Consider the following 27,149-nt stretch of genomic DNA (forward strand, 5'->3'; position numbering starts at 1 on the left):
ACATTCTTTTCTCACTATCAGCTAGAAACCTTGGATTCACCCTTTCATCTGACATGACCCTTAACAAACATATATCTTTAGTCTGTAGAGCAGCTTATTTTGAGCTTCGTAAGATCAGCACCATTCGCCACACACTCTCCTCTCAAACAACTAACACTCTTGTCTGTGCCTTTGTTCTTTCTAAACTTGACTACTGCAACTCTCTTCTCTCTGGCTGTCCTCTGTACCTCCTGCATAAACAACAAAAAGTCCAAAACTCGGCAGCACGCCTCATTCTGAAAGCACGAAAACGAGATCACGCAACACCACTTCTTCACACACTGCACTGGTTACCTATTCAAGCCCGCATTGACTACAAACTGTCCACCCTCTGCTTTAACTTCTTTTCTGGCTCGTCTCCTGCTTACTTCTCTGAACTCCTCACCGTCTATTCTCCAGCAAGACAACTCCGTGCCTCTTCTGACTGTCGCATCTTCACCATTCCACACACCAAAACCAAAACATACGGACAACGCACTTTTACTTTCTGCGCACCCACACAATGGAATTCTCTCCCCTTTCACATCCGCCACTCTCAGTCACCCCAAGCATTCAAACGAGCACTTAAAACGCACCTCTTCAAGAAATACAACCCCTGATTTTGTTTTTCTCAGTCCATCAGTAGGCTACATGTAGTGTATTTGTTGTTTTTAGTGATAATGTGATAATGTATATAAACATCTAAGGCTGTTTTCAGTATTGTTGATAACATGTTCTGTTTGATTAAGGGTATTCAACTGGTATTTCCTTGTTTTCACTACCTATTTTATTCATGTTTTTATTACTTAGTTAGTGGAAGAATCTTTTGTAATGTATGTTTGATGGTGTATGCTTTTAATTAAGCGTTGCTGACTATGAATGTAGATGTAAATGCTTGTATAACTGTGTTTTAATTTTAAATGTGTCAAGCGCAAAGAGCATAATTGTAAAGTTATGATGTTGCGCTATATAAATGCTCATTTATTATTATTATTATAAAACGAGGGGATAGTTTGACCCGGATTTTAGCGCGAGGATAGAGCTAACCTCGACTCATGTATTGGGATATTTTTACAGTGGGCCGAATTAGCTCGAGGATAGAGTTCATCCCGGGCTAAAGTCTCTATCCCCGACACATACATTCCGGCCCAGCTTCCTTATGCACCAATTTCGATCAAAAGTAAGGGGTGGGCGTTTACTAGGTACTGTACCTCGCGAGAAATAGCGGTATTTGATCACTTCGAACAAAAATGTTAAAAGGATATGTTTCTGTGCACAAATGTCTACCCTCATTCTCTGTGACACACACGCGAACAAAACACGGTGCTTTGCCAGAATGGAACCTGTAAACAACCCACACAAGTCCCTTTGCGTCATGGGTTTTGAACAAATGCACATATCTCAAATGAGAACTGAAAATGATGACTCATCATCTGCTTGATGAAAAATGACCCCCTTCATTACAAAATCAAATTTGTGCATTCCTCCATGGAAAATGCCCTGATCCTGCCTGTAATTGCTGTATTCAAGTCACTGATTGTCTATGTAGCAAGGGGCAAGCTCAAGGCAAATCCCACTTTTTGCCAGCAAAACCTTGTCGAAAATCCGGTGTAGCACCCCGTTCTGCCCCCCCCCCCCCCCCCACTCACTGTAATTGGCCGCCAACGCACACTCCAATCTTTCCCCATCCCAAAAAGGCCCCCACCTGTTTTTCACCTTTACGGAAAATTGCCTGTAATTGCTGTATTCAAGTCACTGCTTGTCTATGTAACAAGGGGCAAGCTCAAGGCAAATCCCACTTTTTGCTAGCAAAATCTTGTCGAAAATCCGGTGTAGCACCCCGTTCTGCACCCCCCCCCCCCCCCACTCACTGTAATTGGCCGCCAACGCACACTCCAATCTTTCCCCATCCCCAAAAGGCCCCCACCTGTTTTTAACCTTTACGGACCCCCCCCCCCCCCCCATCCGATTATTATTACACCCCGCATATCGTATTTACGGGGTGTAGTGCAGTCTAGGGCATACACGATTTGATAGTCTAAACAGTGCATGCGAAACATAACATACACAGGAAATGACGAGGTCAGGTCGGGCGGCCTCGGTCTCATTTACCGTGTTTTCTGATTTTTTGCAGATTTTAAAATACGGAGCTATGTTTTTTGTCATGTCGATTTTAGGGGTGACCTTGTTTGACAGGCTGTCACGGGATGCTTATACAAAGTACCATCAATCGGACAAATGATATGAACAGCTAGCTGACATAACGATTAGCTTTTCGAGCATATAAAGTTCAACTAAAACGAATTGCGTTTTAGTGTCGCTCATGTTAGTGTCTTCATCAGACACTGCACTCTCAGCTTGACAGCGCTGCCTTTTTGATGGAGGTCCTTCACATAGTCGGCAATGTTGAGATCTCCATGTTGAGTCGTTGGGCCTGCTTGGTGTCCATTAGGGTGGAGTTCTGCCAGAAACAGCTTGAAGTCCAATATCATCTGCTCTAAGGTCTTCCTGGCCGACTGGAGACGTGTTCCTTTTGAGTTCATGATAACTCTGTAATATCTCTGCTGCAGCTTCATGGCATGCTGAAGATGGACCCGATCCTGGAGCAAGTGGACAGGACAGTTGGCATCGCTGATGACGTTGCTGTCTATGCAAAAACCAACGAAGAACATGACAAGATCATCCACAAACTGTTCAAAGTTGCAGCTGAGAATGGTCTAGTCTTCAACTCAGAGAAGTGTACCATAAAGACAGGCTCCATTACATTCGTCGGCATGAAGTACGACGCCAATGGAGTGCATCCTGACCCTGAGAAGGTAACAGACCTTCACAACATGTCAAGCCAGACCAGCAAAAAGGAACTGCAGACGTTCCTAGGGTTCATCCAATTCCTTGCGCCATTCATCCCCAAACTCTCAGAGAAATCAGCAGTTCTTAGAGACCTCTTGAAGAATGACGTCCCCTTCATCTGGGATAGTCAGCACCAAGCCAGCGTTGAGAATATCAAGGAAGCAATCTCAGAAACATCGACCCTCCAAGACTCCGACACTGCAGACAGATGCAAGCATCAAAGGTCTTGGAGCCAGCCTAATCCAGAACCAAGAGCCCATCGCATAGGCTTCCAAAGCACTTTCAGATGCAGAAACACGATACGCCTGCATTGAAAGAGAACTACTGGCAGTTGTTTTCGGGGTCCAACGATTTCACACCTACCTCTTTGGGAGACCATTCAAGGTCGTCACAGACCACAAGCCTCTGGTGGTGATCTTGAACAAACCCCTCAGCTCCTCCACGACTCCAGCGAATGCTCCTGAAACTACAGGGCTACAATTTCCTTATGGAGGATCAGTCTGGTTCAACAATGGCGCTGGCAAACACCGAGTGCAAGAAAACAGAAAGAGATTGACCTCGACATACGGGTCAGCATGGTGCGGTTCAGTTCGGAACGTATCAGTCGCATCCGCGCAGCAACCGAGGACAATGCAACGGCACTGCAAGCGATTTTGATGACACAGGGTTTTGTTTTTCTACCAGCAAAAAAATCCCGTTAGTTCTAAAAATCAACCGGTAGCTGATACCGGAAGCCAATTTTGTTCCGGTATTTTCTCATTTCAATCGCCAATCCTGTTACGGTATGAGTGAGAGACACGTGCAGACAGTCAATGATGCTCCACAGAAGGCCAGACAAGCCAGAACTGATCCTGACCTTGCCCTCCAATGTCTGCGCACCATCCCTCTGTCCTCATCTATTCCAAGTCCCCTTCAAATCTTGACAGGAAGAAAAGCACGATCTAACATGCCCATCAAGCTAAACTCTCTCCCAAACTCAATCAGAGAAGAGCTTCAAGATCGCCAGAATGTACAGAAGATGTACCACAATAGGCATGCCAAAGACCTACCAGTCCTTCAGCCTGGTCAACAAGCCCGTGTCCAGGACTACCAGGCAGGGAAACGGATCCGAGCTACAGTCACTGGACCGAGCGCCGAGCCGAGGTCGTACCAGCTTACCACGCAACAAGGACAGATGCTCAGGAGGAACAGAGTCCACATCAGAGACGTTCCCCAGGCAGTAGAGGCAACACCCAAACCGCCAGAAGTCCAACTACAACAACACCCTCTAACACAGCAGCTTCCTTCACAAGCCGGAGCTACAACAACCCGATCAGGCCGAATCATCAAAGCCCCGCAGAAATTAGACCTGTAGACTGTTTTCAATTTGCAGGAACAGATATCCGCAGGACTGGTGTAGTGAAGAACATGAACATATAGTTTAACAAGAAAGGCAAATGCTTACACACGACTTGCCTTCGTTACCCCCGCCCCTCCCTGGACCACCTTACCCCATTGAAGACTCCCTCCCTTTTAAGACCCCCAACCCCCGATAAGACATTTCCAAGACCATGTTTTCTAAGATATTCAGTTCATAACCTCTGTAAGTTTACCCCCATTTTAAGACCTGATTTTCTCAGGGTTTTGTAGGTCTTAAAAAGAGGATTCCACTACCTATGACCCCGCCCCCTCAAAAAAGCTGTTTCAGCTTCATAAAATTATGTTCAAGAAAACTCCTTATGTGACCTGTATCAATCCTTTTAGTTATTCAACCCTAAGAATATTTTCATATTCAAACTTGCACAACTCCCACCCAGATAGCATGCTAACGTTAAATTAACGTTAAATTAACGTTCGCGGTAAACGTTAAATTAACGTAAAAAGTTAACGTTACATTAACGTTACTTTGCTCATCTGGTTAACGTTAATGTAACGTTAACATTTTACGTTAATTTAACGTTAGTTTTACCAAAAACTAACCATAAAATAACGTAAAATTAACGTTAATTTTACGTTAATCTCTAACGTAAAAATAACTAAAAACAAACCAAAACAAAACCATAATATAACCGTTAGATTAACGTTTATTTAACATTTTTTTAACGTTTGCATGCAAACATAAAATTAATCAAAACAAAACCATAATCAAACGTTTTCATGCCAACGTTAAATTAACGTTCACATGCCAACGTTAAATTAACGTTCACATGCAAACGTTAAATTTACGTTCTCCTGAAAACATTAAAATAACATTTGCAAATACAAATTTGAATTAATGCACAGAAAATTCAAGATCACAAATTTTATTTAAAATTTAAATTGTTGAGGTCTTTAAAGGCACAGTAAGCCTACCGTAAACCATCACAGATACGGTCAGGCTTTTACACACAGTACAAACACCCTTTCATTTAAACACTCACCGATTGAGAACATCCTAGGTGCCCTCCGTAAAGAGCGAACAATTTTAAAAGAATTTTTTTTGGCGTGTTTTTTGGGCGTGGTTTATCTCACCCCTGAGCCATCGTGAACCCGTGTGATCCAGTTTCCCTTTTTCACAATGTAGTCGTCAGTTAGTCATTTGAATGCGACTCGATGTGAGCTTATCTACAATAGCACTTTTTTATGCACGAAACAAACGGCTGTGGTTCACAAGAACTCTAGCGATGGCTTTTGACTGTTGAGAGGAACGGCGATATGCATAAACCGTCGTCTGCTATGACCCTTGCGTGACCCTGCTTCCGGGCTTTTCTTTTTTCAAACTTTCACAACTTCGAATTGTACTGATCTTGTCTTGATGAAAAAAGAATTCTTTTATGATTGAAGAATGTTTGTGTAACAAGCTGTCAATTTATTATTTAGATTTTAAAAGTTAGGTCCAGCGCAAAAACGCACCACGGTCCAAAAACATTCTGATAATCATCGATCCACGGCTATCGCCAGTTTACATCGATAGAATGAGACCCGAAGGGAAGTAACTCATTTTTTACCTGAGTTCAGGATGGGTCCAAAAAGTGAGACAATCTGCAAAATTCATTCTTTAAAAATTGCTCGCTCTTTACGTAGGGCACCTAGGATGTTTCCGTTTGGTGAGCGTTCAAATGGAAGGGTGTTTGTACGGTGTGTAAAAGCCTGACAGTATCTAATTTGATAACAGTAACACTTTTAAAATGTTGAACAATGCATACTAAATTCCTTCAATTGCTAAAACATGAAAATGTGAACTAAAAAATATTACAACACATTTTTCAGTCTCGGTAAAATACCACAGCATAGTATTATCAATCGGGAAAACAAAAATTATGTGTGGACTTAATCTCATTGAAGCATTCTTTCTTTCTTTATTTGGTGTTTAACATCGTTTTCAACCATTCAAGGTTATATCGCGACGGGGAAAGGGGAGATGGGATAGAGCCACTTGTTGATTGTTTCTTGTTCACAAAAGCACTAATCAAAAAATTGCTCCAGGGGCTTGCAACGTAGTACAATATATGACCTTACTGGGAGAATGCAAGTTTCCAGTACAAAGGACTTAACATTTCTTACATACTGCTTGACTAAAATCTTTACAAACATTGACTATATTCTATACAAGAAACACTTAACAAGGGTAAAAGGAGAAACAGAACCGTTAGTCGCCTTTTACGACATGCTGGGTAGCATCGGGTAAATTCTTTCACGTCCCAACCAATATGGGACTCCCCCTAACCCGCGGGGGGTCTCATTGAAGCATTGCTACATTGACTAATAATAGTCTGAACTTGATAAAAAAAAATCATCTGAAGGCGATAACAGGATCAGCAATTAAGAATTTCAATCACAATGTGTTGGTATGGATTCATCAAGGTAAATACCATAGGGCTGTGCAAACTCATTATCGACAGCGATCACTGTTAATGACAAAATCAGAGATGAAAACAATACAAAGTATTTGCACAATCAGTATTAACTGTATACAAACAAGTCAGTAGCACAAAATATGAGAAACAAAGGGATGTAAGCGCTATTAATGCATACAAGTGCGACAAGCATGTAAAGTCTCTTGTTCATTCCTAAGCGTGTTATTATTACAGGTGCCAAGAAAATTGCTTCCACATAATCTCACTTACTCTTGTTGCACATGTCATATGGCAGAGCAATTACGTCCCTTTGTTTCTCAGATCTTAAAATAGCGCTCTGCTTCATTTCATTAAGATTCTTGCTATCACAAAAGATATTAACATATTTTTTGGAGTAGCTAGATGAAAAACAATCATCGATGAATAAAAATTAACAAGCAGCAAGACTTCTGCTCCACTTTGCCAAACATGTGTGTGCACAGTGAATATTTGTTTATGAACTGTTGGTGTTAGTCCTGAATGATGGCACCCATGTAAATAAGGCTTGATGCCGGGCTGCTTTACAAACACAGCATTCAGAAGCTGTGGGTCAGCAAAGGTGTTGAATCTTGTTAGTGAGATGGCGCGCAATGATGTCCTGTAGCACTAGCAGCTGCCTGCACTCACTCTTTGACGCTGGTCAAACTTCTGGTCGTAGGTGAAGTCCACCCCACAGAATATGATGATGGTAATGATGAGTGAGTTCAACTTCTGCTTGAACTATGTGGCCAGGCCCAGCTCCATGACTTTGAAGTGGTCATAATCTTATGCAGGATACCAACCTGGGATAGAGAAGGAAAAATGGTTCTTAGTCAATGGCTGGGATTACAAACTAAATCACACACACACACACACACACACACACACACACACACACACACACACACACACACACACACACACACACACACTAACACAAATATACACTTACAAACACACATACACACACACAGCACACATACACACACATTAGCAGTAACAAACACATGTATACAGTACATGTACTAAGAAACATACCCATGTATACACACATACACACAGGCACACACACACACACAGACACACAGGCGCACACACACACACACATACACAGGCGCAAGTCCACATATGCAAAATCAAAAGTCTCAGCCCAATTTGTAACAACAGAGAAAGAAACAGAGAGAAAGAGAGAGAGAGAGAGTGTGTGTGTGTGTGTGTGTGTGTGTGTGTGTGTGTGTACGTGTGTGTGTGTGTGTGTGTGTTGCAAACATTACACAACTGATATTGAAATTACGCACCACAGGAAAAAAAAAGACGACACTGAGTTAAACAATTCACTTACTGGTCAACAGTGTGAACTTTCAGCACAGACAATGGAAACTTCGATGTTTTCCCCCTTCTGATTGAATGACTTTGGTACAATCATCTGTCATCAATGAACTCATCATTCTTCCCACCAGTCCAGACACCGTCCCACCAATTGCAGACGTGTTTGTTATCTGAGCGAATAAAAGTCAATATAAATACATGTGCACAGGAATGAGAACAAGGATTCTTAGTTATCACAAAAACAAAAACAAACAAGCACAGAATGACAACATGTTTTTCTAAATGTTATTAAAGACAGAAAAGTTCATCATACCAGTCCATCACTGAAACAGAAATGGTTGATATTTGAATGTATATATGAGTGTGTGTGTGTGTGTGTGTGTGTGGGGGGGGGTCTGTTGCAAGCAATAAACAACTGACAACAATAATTATACATGTAGCAAATTGTACTCACTGTTTTCAAAGCAGATAATTGTAAACCTTGATGGGTTGTCCCCTTCCAACTGCATGCTTTGGTACAGTCATCCTTCAGACTGTGGCCCCCTCCCATTGCCACCCCCCTCTCCGATTGTAGAGAGGATTTTTTCATCTGAAAGAAATAATGTCCAATTAATACGAATTTGCACAAAGGACTGGAAACAGAATTGTAAGTAATTCTGATTTAACCAACAAATTTACAAAAGCACAATGATAGATTATTTTCCCCAGTAATATGTTCCAACAGACAGTTTTACAGGTCACCAGAAAGGTCCACCACTGAAACAGGAACAGTTCAAATTGGAGTTTGTTTGTGTGTGTGTGTGTGTGTGTGTGTGTGTGGAAAAGGGTGGGGTGGGGTGGGGGATGCGTGTGTACATGTGTGTGTGTGTGTTTTGCAAGCATTACACAACTGATTGTAATAATTATACAACAAATCGTTCTGTCAGTTACATTGAAAACTCATTTAAAAAACCCACTTACTGTTTTCCAATGCAAATCTTCAGCTTGTTGAAGAATGGAAACTGGTTTTGCTTTTCCCCATCCAAATGCGATGAACGGCCATGCCATCAATCAGCTCACTTTTCTTTTGACCAGTTAAGGCACCTCCCCACCAAATGCAGACAGGTTTTTTTGTGGTATAAATCTGAAAGAATAAAAGCTATTTATTATGCACAACAGAATCATAAAACTGGATTCTTAGTTAAAAACACCATTTCAGGCAACAACAACAATAAAGAAAAACAGCACACACACACACACACACACACACACACACACACACACACACACACACACACACACACACACACCTAAGAAAAAAAACACACTTTTTAGTCTCATGTATTCCAAGAGAGAAAAAATACATCAACTGATCTTGAAAGTCTCAATAATTAGCAAATCTATCTTCCAAGTTCCATCGGCAATACTCACTCAAAGTTTGTAAAACTCTTGAAACCAGTCCAGTTATGTCTTGCGCCTTCGGTCTTAGTATTTGACTGTCCAGTCTGGTTTGTTTCTGTTGGTGTATATCACATAGTGCTCTTGCAACTGCTTGCAACTTGCCAGTTTTCAATCTTCCCAACGCATTGCCGTTATGTCCTTCGGCTTCGATAACTAGGAACGAACATTCTGAGTGACCTCCCTTGATCGCCAAGGGACATTACTCTCAGTCTCAAACTTTTCACTGTGAAAAAGTTTCTGCAAGTTGCAACAGTTTTTAACACGCTAGCAACTTCAAAGCCAGTGTGACTGCTGATACATGTATAAGATAACATGCTACACTTCAGCATATATCAGGACTACACAATACAGATCTTGTGACGCTGAGGCGAATGGGAAATGGAACTTTCAGGTAATGTTGAACTGTAGAGACATAGTTCACGATCGGTTGGCATTGTGATTGTTGACTTATTTTTCATACGAGTCACAAATATCAAAGCAATAATGATGCATAACGATTGGAAAGGTGGATTTCTCTCTCTTTCTTTCCTGCCTTCTGTCTCTTTCTTTCCTTTCTTTCTCAGATTCAGTCTCTCTGTGTGTCTTTCTGTCTCTGTCTGTCTGTTTCTCTCTCTCTCTCTCTCTCAATCTGAAACTTTCTCTCTCTCAATCTGATACTTTCCACACATGTGCACCCAGGGCACTTACTGTTCAATCTTACGGCTTCAGGTCAAATGCATTACTGTACAGTAAATAAGAGATCTCAGGAGAGGCATGGGGAGTTATTTTCGAAAATGATCTATTCAAAGACACTTAAATAAGTTAAAACAAAGTTTGATTGACAACTGCTCTCTCCCTCCCCCCCCCCCCCCCCCTCACCCATTACCACTCTCTATCTCTCTGTCTTTATTTACAAGTAAAGATTTGAGTGTGTTTAGACTATAGTAATTAATGCAATTCACACATCAATGCTTTCATTGCAGGGTGGGAGGAATTACCATGAGGATGGAACAGAAAGCATTCACCGGGATGTAAACTACAAGGTACAACCCCGACATTCTGGCTGTTGAGGCCAAGTAAGTGTGTGTGTGTGTGTGTGTGTGTGTGTGTGTGTGTGTGTGTGTGTGTGTGTGTGTGTGTGTGTGTGTGTGTGTGTGTGTGTGTGTTTGCAGGTAAAATCCTTGTTTAAAGCTTGATGAATGTTTCAGCAGTCATATTATTATATAACAGAAAATCATATGAGAGAAGGCAGTGTTATTGTCAGGCCTCAGCCTAGGGTCATTGATACATATGCTTATATTATATGACGCATTGTTCTAATCCTTGGCTGGTCGACCATCACATCATTTCGACATGTAGGAGGTATTCTGACAGAACAATTTGTTGTAGCTGGTACATGTATCTTTACCTATACATATTTTTAGTCAAGGTCCAACTGACATTCTATTGTATTAGTCTGGGGAAATTTTTTTGGAATGTGTTCTGTGTGTGGGTGGGTTGGGGATGGGGATGGACGGGTTGGTAGGGCTGTTGCCAGGCAGCATTGACTTAGAGCATTTCATTCAAACACAGAATGATGCTATCAAAGTTAGCAAATTCACAGACGTAAATTCAACAATATTGGCATAATGCAAAGACAATTTAAACCTTATTTACCTTTCTTTCTTTCTTTGGTGTTTAACGTCGTTTTCAACCATTCAAGGTTATATCGCGACGGGGGAAGGGGGGAGATGGGACTTATTTACCTTCAGTTCTATGTTAAACAAAGAACACCAACAAAGAAGACATACTTATAGTGTTTACACTGAAGTTCTCAAATAACACTAAATTCTTTATGTTTTTTAAGATTGTTGTATTCTTTGTCTTTGCAGGTGTCATAGCATGTGGAGCAGATCTTCAAAGTCGCCTATTGCAGACATGTCATCGTCTGCACTGGTTGTATCAACAACTTTTTCCATGGCTACTGCCGCAGATTTAACAAGTATATCGTCTGCTGCAAATTCAACAACTTCTTTGTCTGCTCCTGCTGCTGCAAACTCAACAACTTCTGTGTCTGCTCCTGCTTAAAATTCAACAATTCTTGTTGACTGGTGCTGCTGCAAAGCGAATGATTTCTTTGTTTGCTGCTGCAGATTTAACAAGTATATCGTCTGCTGAAAATTCAACAACTTTTTTGTCTGCTGCTGCTCCTGTTGCAAACTCAACAACTTCTGTGTCTGCTCCTGCTTAAAATTCAGCAATTCTTGTTGTCTGGAGCTGCTACAAAGTGAATGGCTTCTTTGTGTGCTGCTGCAGATTTAACAAATATATCGTCTGCTGTAAATTCAACAACTTCTTTGTCTGCTGCAGATACTACACATTCAACAACTTCTGTGTCTGCTCCTGCTTCAAATTCAACAATTCTTTTTATCTGCTGCTGCAAAATGAGCGACTTCTTCCTCTGCTGGTGGTGTTGCAAATAACCTCATATTTCCTTGTCTCTTCTGGCATCATTTTGGATGTGTTATAATATATCTGCGAAGGCTTTTTTAAACCCAAAAGATGGAATATAATTGGTAAATTTCTAGGTACACAACCCAAAAGTGTGGTATATATCCAAACTCACTTCTAGAAACTTAAGAACTGATTCAACTTTTGACATTTTTATCATGGTTTTATTTTTTATTTTTTATATTGTGGAAATATCAGGGAATGATGAATAAATGTTTGGAAAATATTCTCAAAGTATGTTTCTAATGGTTTTATTTATTTGTCTTTTGTTTTGTTTTATGTTAGCATGTACACTGTTTTGCTCAAAATATGAGACCTGGCCAGTACCATCTTTCCAATGAGACAGAGATAAAAAAAACAAATCAACAGCCTGCATGCTCTCCGGATTAAGTAATACAACAAGATAAATTGTAATTCAATCAAGTTTGCGTTTTAATGAAACAGATCCTGTGATTGGTCAGAATGCCCCAACTCATTAAAAATTACCGGTCATTAATTGTCGATAACCACTCGCTAAAAAATCCATTAACAACCTGCTGGCGAGGCGCATTGATAGAGCCTCAACTAGTCTCTGTTAGCTTTGAGGGTCATTTTACAAGTAGGAAATATGAAGGCCAACGAAATACCGAGACCATAAGGTATGCGAAGTGATGACGTCGAATATGTGACGTAAGTTGATGCATGAATTCTTCCGGACTACGTCAGTCAATTCCAAAGATCGCTTTTGTGATGAAAAGAATTTGTTTTAGAGTTTGCTGTCCAGAAACCCGTCAAAAATGAAGGGAAAATGTGTGTGAAAGAAAACAAAACAGGAGCAGAGTGATACGATAGGAATACAGAGACATATTTCTTGGGACTTGACCCTGGCAGGTAGGTGGACTGAAAGTAGTGTGTGAACAGAACAGAACCAATTCTGTCTGTTTACCATCGCATGAAAGCAGGAAATAGATCGTCGTCAGATTGAATTACAATAAGTGAATAACATTAACATGCTTCCATTTGAAACTTCGAGGTCTTCATCGTGGATTGACGCCCTCCCAAAGTCTAATTGAAGCCCTCCGTCGCTTCGCTCCGTCGGGCTTCAATTAGCTTTTGTCGGGCGTCAATCCCCGATGAAGACCTCGAAGTTTCAAATGGAAGCATGTTAATGTGTAATTAGCGTTAGCTGCAAAGTTAACCGTTCTCACCAAAAACCTTTTTCAAACTTTGATTTGACTTTACATGTTGGTGTTTGCTTGTCTTTTGTTAACATGGTTTTAGCTACATATAACACAACAACAGCAGACAAAAGACTATGGGAAATTGCATCTTCAAATAAGAAAAAAATTTAAAAAGCAAAAAAAATAAAAAATTAAATACATGTACAATTATTTTCCTTATGATTCGTTTGATTATGTTTTTGGGGGGGTTCTTTTTAATGTTACCACTCAACGTGAAAAATACGTTCAAACAGCCGTTGTATTATACTTTTATTTTGGTCAAATCGACATTAGCGGTAAAGGTTAAATTAACGTTAATTTAACGTTATATAATGGTTTTATTTTGGTTAAATTAACGTTAAATTAACGTTAAATGTTAACGTTAATTTAACGTTTATCTTGATGAGCAAACTAACCTAAATCTAACGTTAATTTAAGGTTAGCCCTAAAACGTGAATTAAACGTTAGCCATAAAACATAAAACTAACGTTAATTTAACGTTACATTATGGTATTTTTTTTATTTTTAACAATTTTTTTTGTGCTTAAAATGTTTATTTTTTTTATTTTTTTTATTTTTTGTTGTTGTTGTTGCTTGTGTCAATGTTACCACCACAACAATAACAACATTTTTTTTGTTTTTTTGTTTTTGCTTTTGCTTTGATTTTGAACGGTTATGTGTCAACGTTTATTTAACGTTTTTTTAACGTTTCAGTGAAAACCGTTTTTTAATTGTCTTCGGGCAAACGTTAAATTAACGTTTGAAATTGGTTTGATTTTGAACGGTCATGTGCCAACGTTTATTTAACGTTAGTTTAACGTTTCAATGCAAACCGTTTTATATTGGTTTTCAGGCAAACGTTAGATTAACGTTTAAAAATTGTTTGATATTGAAAGGTTATGTGTCAACGTTTATTTAACGTTATTTTAACGTTTCAATGCAAACCGTTTTATATTGGTTTTCAGGCAAACGTTAAATTAACGTTTAAAAATGGTTTGATATTGAAAGGTTATGTGTCAACGTTTATTTAACGTTATTTTAACGTTTCAATGCAAACCGTTTTATATTGGTTTTCAGGCAAACGTTAAATTAACGTTTAAAAAAGGTTTGCCATGAAAACAGTTTGCTTGCTAACGTTAATTTAACGTTAATTTAACGTTTGCTTTATAACCGTTTTTCTGCTAACATTAATTTAACGTTAATTTAACGTTTAATGCTAACCGTAAACCAAAATCTAACCATGCAAACGTTAAATTAACGTTAAATTAACGTTAGCATGCTATCTGGGCAACCTCCTTCCCACCACCACCACCACTAACTAGCCTGATATAATATCATCAGGTTTGAGTATAAGATGTTTGGTGGCTTGTTGACAGACCAGCTTTTTTGTTGGTCCAAGGGGACCATATCGTCTTTTGTTTCATCTTTATCGACCAAGGCCGAAGGCCGCGGTTGATAAATATGAGACAAAAGGCGATATGCTCCCCGAGGACCAACAACAAAATGCTGGTCTGACGACAAGCCACCAAACATCGTTTTTGTCATCATTTTGGTTGTGCAACAAAATGCACAATAACCCACAGGGAGACGAATTTTTAGAATCCAACTCCGGGCCACAAAGCGTCGGCACAGTAGCTCGAGATAACACGTCAACCTTGTATGTGACGTCAAACGTAGCTTGTTGACGCTTTTATTCCAGTCTGAAAATGTACAGAGCTGCGATCATACGTAAGTTCAGTAAGTGTTGAGCATATTTCTTTTCTTTTTAAGTGTTTATGACTTTTCGTTGTGGATTTTGAGAGAGAGAGAGACAAGACAAGACAAGACAAGACAAGACAAGACAAAGACAAATTCTTTATTAACGAGGGTAATGGCATAAGCAAACAGGTGGTGTTTTTTTACATCCAGCCCTCGCCCATGGGAGGGTTTAATCTAATGCCAATACGTTTAAAAAATGTTAGAATATGAATCAAAGAAGTAATAAAAAGCAAACAACCGAACAAACAAACGAATGATGATACATTGTAGACGGATGCATGCTATTGATTAAAAGCCCCACAATGATGTGCTTGGCAAAAAAAACAAAAACAAAAAAAAACCATTAACAGACTAAAGAAACAAACAAAAACATACATACAAACGAACATAAGAGAGAGAGAGAGAGAGAGAGAGAGAGAGAGAGAGAGAGAGAGAGAGAGAGAGAGAGAGAGAGAGAGAGAGAGAGAGAGAGATGGATGGATGGATGGATGGATGGATGAATTGGATGTTTTATTGTTCTAATCAATGAGTTGATTTTGACAATTTTCAAACAAATGAAATTGGTGCATAAAACGAAATTAATAAGGGTGTGATACATTGGGCTGTAAACATAGCCTACACATGCAAATAAATGAGGCAAAAATAAAGAAAGAGCCTGCCAAATGTTGAGACATAATCATGAAAACATAGCTTGGAAAGATAATATAACTTAAGCAAACATTGTCAAACGACACCAAGACACATACACAGATATACACGTACAGACACGGACACACACACACACACACACACACACACACACACACACACACACACACACAGCAAATTATATGCAAATATACACATCTGAAGCAGTCATTAAATGCATACAACAAATGCATGAAACTATTACAGTAGATATCATATGCTTGATAGCAAAAGCATACACAAACACACATACACACACACACGCACGCACGTAAATACATAAACATACATACATACATACATACATACATACACGCACGCACGCACGCACGCACGCACGCACGCACGCACACACACACACACACACACACACACACACACACACACACACACACACACCAATTAACGCACACATTTTCCAAGATGAAATGCATAATAAGAAGAGGTTTAACATGCCAGGGAGTTCACGTTTACGGCACCTTCAAGTCAATCTCTTGTTACGGGGAATGCATCAATGATTCCAGAGCATGATATATGTTCGTACAGGGAACGCAAGAATCACGTGAGCGGTTCGTTTTCTGCAAGTCTTTTTTGTCGCATTCGTGAGGCCAAGAACAGGTACTTTGCAAAGGAGAGAGAGAGAGAGAGAGAGAGAGAGAGAGAGAGAGAGAGAGAGAACTCAGAACTCAGAATGGTTTATTATATTAAGGCCAGAGAGAGAGAGAGAGAGAGAGAGGCATAGAGGCAGAGAGAGAGACAGAGTGAGTGAGCGAGCGAGTGAGCAAGCCTCGGAGAGAGAGAGATAGAGAGAGTCACACACACACACACACAGGCACACACAGGCACACACATACACGCACACACACACATACACAGACATACATATACACACACAAACCAGGAGTGAGAGCGAGAGAACAAATGAGAAAGAGAGAGTCGTCAGTAAGTAGTGGTATTGACACGTAGCGATAATGACACGTAGCGCTAAAAGATGTAGTGCTGTCGACACGTAGTGATAATGAACGAATGATAATAGCGACTCATCGACAAATTATTTGTAGCACTAATCAACGTAGCGATAGCGGCACGTAGCACAAATGACACGTAGGACAAATGACACGTAGCACAAATGACACGTAGCGCTAGCGATACGCACCCGACGAATACTAAGGCTCACCCATTGCGCAGGTGAGTCAAACAAATTCCCTCGGCTTTCTTATAAGCGGGTTCTACTATACACATGCTGTTCATCGCCATGGCAGCTTAAAGCCGGTCAGCAGCGAGCTACTTACCTCCCCTCGCTTTGAAAAGTGTGGGGCTCTTACTCTGCCACACCGCTTGAAAATCCTGACCTAGTTATTTCCGAACATCGTCTTTTTGTGGACATTTCTTCGGCAGATCATAAAGCTACAATAATACAGATTGATGCACACTTACACCATGGGTCACAACGTTGGCAATATGCTCCACCTCTGTTGGCTGGTAAGCCTCTCCAGGGCCAGCTCTTTCATTCTTCATTCTGCAAGGAGAGAAAAATCTGACAGGCAACCACTTATTTTGTAGCCGCCGGGCTACTTAGGTTTCGCTCTTGTGGAAGTTTGAAATTCACGTTGATTGTCGACTGGGGACTGTATCTCTGGTACTCTGGGGTCAATTGAGCTCAAATATGGCGAGTAGCTTGGAATTGTGGGGCCAAGGGTTTGTGCAAAAAATTACGTTCCTAACGGTAGGCAAACGGAAGATATTAGCTTTATACGTTTTTCACTTTTTTGGCACCCGGCCAGGAAAAAAAATTCCCTGTAAAGCGGGTGCTACAAATTTGGCATCTGGGCTGAGGTGCACGAAGATCGAAGCGGGTGACAACCATTGGGTGGTAACTTGGTGAGAGTTGTCACCTTCTTGGGGGCTAACCGTCTTGGGTCTCTCCCTCCCACTTGGTCGCGGTGCACGAAGCCGTCTCGGTCATTTACCCTACCGGGTCGGAGGTTATAAATAGATTCGGGAAAGTGACTTCAGTGGCCTTAGTGCGCATGCGCTGATCATGGTGTATACCGTGGAGCCATCGGGAATCCAAGGGAAACAAAAGAAAACTTGACTATAATTATCAGAAAAGGGAAGGGCAGTGACCAAAAATAAATGATACAATATTTGTAAATGTGGATAAGCACTGAGGCGAAAAACTAACGTGTGTCTGTTTTTGAGCGCTTTTAGGGCACAGAAATTAGGGTTGGGGTTGGGTGAAGAGGGAGATACAATAAAACAACAAGAAGGGCAAAGCCCATACGACTCACATGCTTACATAGCAATGACATCATACACTAAGAACTGCTTTACACATTTTTCCTGCCAAAATACATGTGACCTTGACCCAAGGTCAAGGTCATCCAAGGTCATGCAACACAAAGCTGTTAATTCAAGACATAGGAAGTACAATGGTGCTTATTGGCTCTTTCTACCATGAGATATGGTCACTTTTAGTGGTTCACTACCTTATTTTGGTCACATTTCATAAGGGTCAAAGTGACCTTGACCTTGATCATATGTGACCAAATGTGTCTCATGATGAAAGCATAACATGTGCCCCACATAATTTTTAAGTTTGAAACAGTTATCTTCCATAGTTCAGGGTCAAGGTCACTTCAAAATATGTATACAATCCAACTTTGAAGAGCTCCTGTGACCTTGACCTTGAAGCAAGGTAAACCAAACTGGTATCAAAAGATGGGGCTTACTTTGCCCTATATATCATATATAGGTGAGGTATTGAATCTCAAAAACTTCAGAGAAAATGGGAAAAATGTGAAAAATAGCTGTTTTTTAGGCAACATTTATGGTCCTTGCGACCTTGACCTTGAAGCAAGGTCAAGATGCTATGTATGTTTTGGGGGGCCTTGTCATCATACACCATCTTGCCAAATTTGGTACTGATAGACTGAATAGCGTCCAAGAAATATCCAACGTTAAAGTTTTCCGGACGGACGTCCGGACGGACGGACGGACGGACGTCCGGACGGACGGACGGACGGACGGACGGACGACTCGGGTGAGTACATAGACTCACTTTTGCTTCGCATGTGAGTCAAAAACTACTGTGAATTTTGGTTATTTTTATCAAAATTCTGTTTGTTTTATAAAGTTATATCTGAGGTTTCACAGATTTTCAATTTGCACTGATACACTGGCCTCGAATGAATCCCTCGGTAATGCTTTTAGGTCTACGACCGAATCAAAATCATCCTGTTTCTTAATGTTTTGAGCAATGGGTCTTTTTTTCTTTACATTTTAATTCAGCTTCATTCTACTCAGAAGAAATTCTTTCAATGTGATGAAAAAAAACATTAGATAGACGTTTGCTCGGAGAACGTTTGTCAACACAGCAACATTTAAAAAAAAAAAGTAGGACGATATAGATTGTTAGATAAAAGGATCTGTGTTTTAGCATTCTGTCTCATCGTCATTATTAACTGTTGCACTTCAGACACACACACACACACACACACACACACACACACACACACACACACACACACACACACACACACACACACACACACACTTTTGCTCCAGTTACAATCATGTACTTCGTAAGGCTTTATTCAAGTTTGTCTCTTGTTCTTAAACATCCGAATTCAAAGCACACGTCTGAGCTGAGAATATATACATAAATGTCTGCCGCCATTCAATGTGAAATAATGTTGATTTGTGATCCAAACACTTCCGAAGAATAGTGCTGGTTCGTGTGTCTTCAGTCAACCGGCGCCGCATCATAACAACTCCACCCCTGCCTGCCTGCAAAAATACAAACATAGAGTGTGACACACACAAAATTCAACCCAATTTTGTTTTTATACTTTCTACATCCGTTGACCGAATTAGTTATCATTTGGTGTTTATTAACTACAGCTTATGCATGACGAAGGTCAACAAAGTTGCGAGGTTACAGGTTAAATGGAGGGGTACTTTGGAACACTTTTGAAAGAAGCTAAAAAATCGGACCATGAAACCTACAAACAGGAAACTTTGTGGAATGGTGATGAACAAAGTGAAATTCATGCACAACAACCATGAAGATATTCGCCGAACACGATTGACTGGAGAAATGACCCCTTCATGGTAGAGTCACACTTGCGCAATGATTAACCGATAAAAGGAACGCAATCCTCCATGGGGATGCCCTCCTCCTGCCTGTTATGGCTGTACTCAAGTCACTGATTGTCTAAGGTTGTTTATGGTATACTACGTCCTTCAAATAACGCCAAGGATATCAATCTTGAAGAATTAAATCGGGTTCGTTAGTCTACCGCTCCATTTTAAACCTCGAACTGTTGAGTCCATCCCCGAATTTGGATTCTTTTTCGAAAGACAATCTAAGTCAGACCATTTCACCTACAAACTAGCATCTTTCGGGACTAGTCATGCCGAAGCTGAAATTAATGTACACCAAGTATGAAGTATACGAAATACCATTACTTTCTTGCAGACACCTCAGTTAGCTCCACATGCATGCAACTGACTCAAGAAGTATTGCTCACAGATAAACGAACTGGGGAGTTGGAAACTGTGTCGTCTTCAACCGATTAATAAATTACAATATATTAGTAAACACACACACACACACACACACACACACACACACACACACACACACACACACACACACACACACACACACACAGAACTAGTCAGCATTGCAAAAAAATGAAGATGAATATATCTTATGCATAATGCCGAAGAAGGCAAATTAGTCTGATTTTTGAATTTAAACAAGTCAAGTCAAAGTCAAGTCAAATATTTTATTGCTTTGGGCCCAGAGGGTAAACGAATGATGCAAACAGCGCTACATACCTTGTTCATATCCTGTTCTGCAATGTTGGCTGGCGTATATGTTAAATTAGCCCATTGTAGATATCCTAGCGGTAAAAACTGTAAGAGATCAAAATCAGATAACATTAGGAAAATGATACCGCTTGCAGAAACAAAACACAAGAATGCATACTTCTTTCATTTTAGCCAGTCTAAACAATTCATGTTAGCCAGTGTAAAAACTTACATGACATGTCCACGAACAGCTTCTATACAAAAGTATGCCCTAGCATTGGGAACTTTGTGGGACTCGAGAAAGGAAAAGAAATACTAGCTTAGAAACTATTCCGTGTTGTGTTGTTATCCTGCAATTGAATAGATGAAAAATCCATGCGTCCTTAAAAGGCACAGTCCTTTCCAGTCGAACGATTTGGCTCACTCTGACCTGGCGATGCTTTTACGTAGAATAAGACTTCGTCTTCCCCTTTCCCAAGACACATGACAAAATTCAACAGCCTGAATCATTGCATGCTTTGAGGGCACAACAAACTGTTTTTTTGTTTGTTTTTTTGCGAATTCACTTCATTAACAAAAAACTTGTTAAAAAAACAAATTCACTAAATTCCAGCTGAGCAGAACTGCTTTCACAATAAGGCACAAAAAAAATAGGTGTGGTTACGGTAACACAGCCAAAAACAATAGGGTAGGAAGGTAAGCAATCACTTTTTTTTTTAAAACTTTTTTTTCTAATTGACAGGGTAATAAGTGTGCGACTCGAGCGCTTTCGCTTTCATTGCGTTTTCTGCACTCGTTTTCTAGTTTTTTTGGTGTGTTTTTTGACAAATGTAATAAAAAGTTATAGGGTCGGCCCCTAAAAATAGGGTAGGTCGGGTTACCGTAACCACACCTATTTTGTTTTTAGGCCTAAGGGCTGGGCCTTTAAAGGTAAGTTCCTCATCATATTACCCAGTATATCAGACACCACATGTTTTTCTAGGTTTTTACATGGAAAAAAAAAATTCAACATGGGCACATACGTCTGACTTCTTTTGGTGGGGATTGGAGGATGTGCGATTCATTTACTACTAGGCACTGGTGTCAACATGTGAAATTCATTAAGCGAAATGTTTCCACTATACACAGAACATAACCAGGCTATGAAAATAAATGTGTGGTATATGTTCAAGTCAGAATGATGCCCTAATTTTTTTTTATTTGAGAGATCTGTGATGTCTGACATTTTGGTTCAAAATGTAAGGAATTTATACTTAAAATCTAATGAGTAAAATTTGTCTTCTCAAAAACCAAAAGCATATTCCTTCCTCCACATGCAAAACTTTCTTTTATCTGTGCATCTTCATTTAGTACGGCAATCAAACAAAAACGTCACACTCTGCATAGCGAAACAACTTGCAAAGAAAACCTCACAATCTTTATTGGGAGATAAAGACCCTGACCGTTGCAATGTTTTATGCATTAAAAACAAGAAGGGCAAAGCCCATACGACTCACATGCTTTACACATTTTTCCTACCAAAATACATGTGACCTTGACCCAAGGTCAAGGTCATCCAAGGTCATGCAACACAAAGCTGTTAATTCAAGACATAGGAAGTACAATGGTGCTTATTGGCTCTTTCTACCATGAGATATGGTCACTTTTAGTGGTTCACTACCTTATTTTGGTCACATTTCATAAGGGTCAAAGTGACCTTGACCTTGATCATATGTGACCAAATGTGTCTCATGATGAAAGCATAACATGTGCCCCACATAATTTTTAAGTTTGAAACAGTTATCTTCCATAGTTCAGGGTCAAGGTCACTTCAAAATATGTATACAATCCAACTTTGAAGAGCTCCTGTGACCTTGACCTTGAAGCAAGGTAAACCAAACTGGTATCAAAAGATGGGGCTTACTTTGCCCTATATATCATATATAGGTGAGGTATTGAATCTCAAAAACTTCAGAGAAAATGGGGAAAATGTGAAAAATAGCTGTTTTTTAGGCAACATTTATGGCCCCTGCGACCTTGACCTTGAAGCAAGGTCAAGATGCTATGTATGTTTTTTGGGGCCTTGTCATCATACACCATCTTGCCAAATTTGGTACTGATAGACTGAGTAGTGTCCAAGAAATATCCAACGTTAAAGTTTTCCGGACGGACGTCCGGACGGACGGACGGACGTCCGGACGGACGGACGTCCGGACGGACGGACGGACGACTCGGGTGAGTACATAGACTCACTTTTGCTTCGCATGTGAGTCAAAAAACTGAAACTGTGTTTGAATTCTTCAGTTTGATCAGCTTAAAAAGTTACCTTGATCATTCTGACATGCTGTGGCTCAAATCACACCTCAGACAATGCTGTAGACTCCATAGATCTATTGACGTTGAGGTGCATGGAAGAACTGCATTCTGTGGAAACACAAAAAAATATACACAGAGGAAGAACAAGTCACAACAACTTTTAGCAGCAGCAACAGTATATATGATTTTATTAGTGTGGTGTTCGTGATCTAATGAGTTGGGGGGTGGGGAGTGGGGGGTGGGAGGGGGGGCGTGAGAAAGGTAGTTGGGGAACCGGGGGAGGTTTGATATTTATCATTGTCATTTAAATGTAATGACTGGTACAATGTTTAATGTATTTGGAAGACAACAACACTGCAATGTATAATGTGAACCAACTTCAGGGGTGGGACTCTCTTGTGATGAAAAACGAGGAAATCCCTTTTTTTCTAGGGGGTTCGAGGCATGTTCCCCCAAATTTTTTTAAATGGTACATTAAAATCTGCGCAACCTGGTGCATTCTGAGACTAAAATTCAATTCGTTTGGATCAGGTAAAAAAGACATTCTCCTCACTCCCCCCCCCCCCAAAAAAAAAAAAAACCCACCAAAAACACCCAACCAAACAAAAACAAAACTTTCACACAACAATGGTTGAAGCTCAAAATGACTATTAGTTATCAGGAGTTTTCAGTCAGCACAATTTAACTCTCAAGCCCTGCAACTTCTGCATGACAAAAATCAGGTTAAAAAAAAAGTTACCTGTTTCATTTTGGAAACCTTTTGGTCCCATCACATTTCAGGCGTAGACTATATGGACACATACTGTAGTGATTAAAACAAAAACAAACGGACAAAACGAATTTGTGGATAGGAAGAACAGGAGCAGCAACAAAGTCAATAATCCTACTCCAAATAACACTATCACAGATTCAGTAACTGAACCCCAGTTAAGTGTTAGTGACTCAAATGACTGAATATAAAACAGGGAGAGAGAGATTGTGAAATTATTTGTGTGTGTGTGTGTGTGTGTGTATGTGTGTGTGTGTGTGTGTGTGTGTGTGTGTGTGTGTGTGTGTGTGTGTGTGTGTGTGTGTGTGTGTGTACAGGGTAAATGCAGAGCCATTGATTGGAAACAAAAACGTGTTACTGTTAAATATCAACAGTTATACAACATAAGAGGCAATGGAAAGTTGGATATGGATATGAAAATATATGTTGCAGGTGGAAGAGGGGAGGGGGAGAGGGTCTTTGTTGCTTGCAGTTAATAAGCAACTAAGGCCAGCTGTTGTTCTGGGTGTAACCTTGTAATGTGTAAGCAAACATGTTTGTGGATCACCTTCTGCATTTAGATCTGTTTGACTATTTGCAAAGTTACCTTGATCATTGTGGCATCCTCTTGATCCCATCACATCTGAGACTATGGTCTGTAGACTCCATGGTCAGACGCTGGAGTGATAACAAGGTCATTCTGAAAAAATGAACATGATTATGCAGCGAGGGGGCAAGGATAGGGGGTTGGGGGCAGGGATCAATCAATCAATCAATCAATGACGCTTATATCGCGCATATTCCGTGGGTACAGTTCTAGGCGCTCTGCAGTGATGCCGTGTGAGATGAAATTTTATACGGCCAGTAATTGCAGCCATTTCGGCGCATATTTACCTTTCACGGCCTATTATTCCAAGTCACACGGGTATAGGTAGACAATTATTAACTGTGCCTAAGCAATTTTGCCAGGAAAGACCCTTTTGTCAATCGTGGGATCTTTAACGTGCACACCCAATGTAGTGTACACGGGGGGGAGTTCGGACACCGAAGAGAGTCTGCACACAAAGTTGACTCTGAAAATAAATTTCCGCCGAACCTGGGATCGAACTCACGCTGACAGCGGCCAACTGAATACAAATCCAGCGCGCTACCAACTGAGCTATATCCCCGCCCAGGGATGAAGGTTGGTTAGAGTGCTAGTTGGACATGGGAGTGTTATGGGGTGAGGATGGTGCTGATATTAATAAGCATAATCAGTTAAAGCTCACAGCTATCTTGATCTTCACAGACATGAATTGCATAATGAGTCCACAAGCATGTACCTTTATTTTTGGCTCACGTAAGTGTAGCCTATGCGATCGTAACTTTGTCTGTCTGTGCGTGCGTGTGTTTGTGCGTGTGTATGTCTGTGGTAGAAACTCTAACATTTGAAGACGTCACATTACATTGACGTCACATTATGACGTAAGAGGGTTAGACGTCACGCGAAGGAAGTACTGAAAGTCTCGGTCATTATTATTTTGAGCGGGCCGAGACTAGTGTACATGCAGACAGACAGATCTAGATCTAGTGTCTCGCTTTCTTGCACAGTTTCACCTATGCTCTTTCTCTGTGTGTGTGTGTGTGTGTGTGTGTGTGTGTGTGTGTGTGTGTGTGTGTGTGTGTGTGTGTGTGTGTGTGTGTGTGTGTGACGGAGTGATTGAGTTTGTGTTACTGTTTGTCGATTTCTTACGTGAGCCTTGATGGCTTCGCCTCTTGTTGCCCTTGAGTTATAGGTCGAAGGAAATGTTGAGTGGTAAACACAAGTTGTATTGATCACTGGGTCAGCCTGCGGTCAGTCCCCTTTGATCTGCATCAGCATAAACAAACACAACGTCATCATCGTTAACAGCCTGCATGGTCAATCATGAATCTAAGAATACAAACACTGGATCTAATTTGAGAGTCTGCAAACGAGTCATTAGTTTGAAAATTCAATGAAAATCTGGCAGTCAATGAAGCAGATAGATCTGGCCTTGCGCTTGTGTTTGCAAGCAGATACATGTTTGAACATCCCTTATCTTAACGTTATCATTCAACAGATTGATATTTTGCCTGACGATTTTCCTGCCGATGAGCTAAACAAACAATGAAAATCACAGAAGTGGTAAGATTTTGAAGACGAAATTCAGTCATACAAACAAACTCAACAGAAAGAATCTAGCTAACTACTGTACAGCTTTTGACAAAATCAACGCATTTGCATGCCTTAGTCATTCCTGCTTTGATTCCAATAATTCTACATGATCGTAATGCACAAACAAGAAGGGCAAAGCCCATACGACTCACATGCTTGACCTTGACCTTTACATGACCTTGACCTTCAGGGTCAAGGTCAAATAACTAAACCTAGCAATGACATCATACACTAAGAACTGCTTTACACATTTTTCCTACCAAAATACATGTGACCTTGACCCAAGGTCAAGGTCATCCAAGGTCATGCAACACAAAGCTGTTAATTCAAGACATAGGAAGTACAATGGTGCTTATTGGCTCTTTCTACCATGAGATATGGTCACTTTTAGTGGTTCACTACCTTATTTTGGTCACATTTCATAAGGGTCAAAGTGACCTTGACCTTGATCATATGTGACCAAATGTGTCTCATGATGAAAGCATAACATGTGCCCCACATAATTTTTAAGTTTGAAACAGTTATCTTCCATAGTTCAGGATCAAGGTCACTTCAAAATATGTATACAATCCAACTTTGAAGAGCTCCTGTGACCTTGACCTTGAAGCAAGGTAAACCAAACTGGTATCAAAAGATGGGGCTTACTTTGCCCTATATATCATATATAGGTGAGGTATTCAATCTCAAAAACTTCAGAGAAAATGGGAAAAATGTGAAAAATAGCTGTTTTTTAGACAACATTTATGGCCCCTGCGACCTTGACCTTGAAGCAAGGTCAAGATGCTATGTATGTTTTTTGGGGCCTTGTCATCATACACCATCTTGCCAAATTTGGTACTGATAGACTGAGTAGTGTCCAAGAAATATCCAACGTTAAAGTTTTCCGGACGGACGGACGTCCGGACGGACGGACGGACGGACGACTCGGGTGAGTACATAGACTCACTTTTGCTTCGCATGTGAGTCAAAAATACGAAAACGAGCTGATCGAAATGAGTAACACTTGCCTCACCTGCTATGATTGTACTGTGAAAGCGAAGGTCGTCTGCGATTCGAGATTTCAAAGTCGAACAGCGGCGTTTCTGCACTCTCAGCGGTTATCTTGCTTGGAAATGTGAAAAGCATGACTTGAAATCGAACGGAAGGCACCATTCTACCTTTTCGTTTGGGCGTTGTTTTTGTAAAATCTCCGAAAATGTCATTTCGAAAAAGGCGGTCGCCATTTTTTTGGGTGCCAACTTCTTTGAGTGGGGCTGCTAGCTAGCTGGTCCAAACGGGAGCCTCCCATTCGGTACGCAACCCTGGGAAAAAAGCTTCGTGCACCCCGACCGGGAGGGAGCGGACCGACTTGGGCAGATCTCCCATTGGTTGTCACCCACTTTTGCTTCGTGCACCTCAGCCCAGGACGCGCGTTTCAATCTAACACTTGACGTCGAAGACATGTGCTAAGTGAGACCTAAACCCTTTATACACGAAGCATGAAAGCTTTTACAAAGCATGGGCGTGTACACTAGTCAGATAATATGTTT

The 27,149-nt window shown here is 40.6% G+C and overlaps 1 protein-coding gene and 3 long non-coding RNA genes across 7 annotated transcripts in view; 1 reads left to right on the top strand and 3 right to left on the bottom strand.

The window, feature by feature from the left end:
- Positions 1–27,149, bottom strand: part of LOC138955506 (monocyte to macrophage differentiation factor 2-like) — a 233,126-nt gene that overhangs the window by 161,542 nt on the left and 44,435 nt on the right. The window contains exon 2 of one of the 3 annotated variants that reach the window (XM_070327105.1): positions 17,021–17,102. The exons of the other annotated variants lie outside the window; for them this stretch is intronic. Coding sequence (XP_070183206.1) covers positions 17,021–17,101 — 81 coding nt within the window. The 5' untranslated portion in view covers position 17,102. The remainder of the gene's footprint in view (positions 1–17,020; positions 17,103–27,149) is intronic. 3 annotated transcript variants of the gene reach the window in all.
- On the bottom strand, positions 5,074–9,581 carry LOC138955572 (uncharacterized). Its single transcript, XR_011452281.1, has 5 exons — positions 9,441–9,581; positions 8,991–9,153; positions 8,485–8,619; positions 8,044–8,200; positions 5,074–7,504 (listed from the first exon to the last, which is right to left on the bottom strand). It is a non-coding gene; the product is annotated as an uncharacterized lncRNA (long non-coding RNA).
- Positions 9,723–12,155, top strand: LOC138955579 (uncharacterized). The gene is made up of 3 exons (XR_011452285.1): positions 9,723–9,861; positions 10,433–10,525; positions 11,321–12,155. It is a non-coding gene; the product is annotated as an uncharacterized lncRNA (long non-coding RNA).
- On the bottom strand, positions 19,162–27,023 carry LOC138959058 (uncharacterized). Of its 2 annotated transcripts, none has more exons than XR_011453597.1 (7): positions 26,633–27,023; positions 25,177–25,293; positions 24,052–24,144; positions 23,436–23,483; positions 22,707–22,804; positions 20,429–20,506; positions 19,162–19,372 (listed from the first exon to the last, which is right to left on the bottom strand). It is a non-coding gene; the product is annotated as an uncharacterized lncRNA (long non-coding RNA). The 2 variants fall into 2 exon arrangements; XR_011453596.1 differs by having other exon boundaries at positions 23,436–23,498.

The sequence above is a fragment of the Littorina saxatilis genome, linkage group LG2 (genome assembly GCF_037325665.1).
Source record: "Littorina saxatilis isolate snail1 linkage group LG2, US_GU_Lsax_2.0, whole genome shotgun sequence".
Taxonomy (NCBI): domain Eukaryota; kingdom Metazoa; phylum Mollusca; class Gastropoda; order Littorinimorpha; family Littorinidae; genus Littorina; species Littorina saxatilis.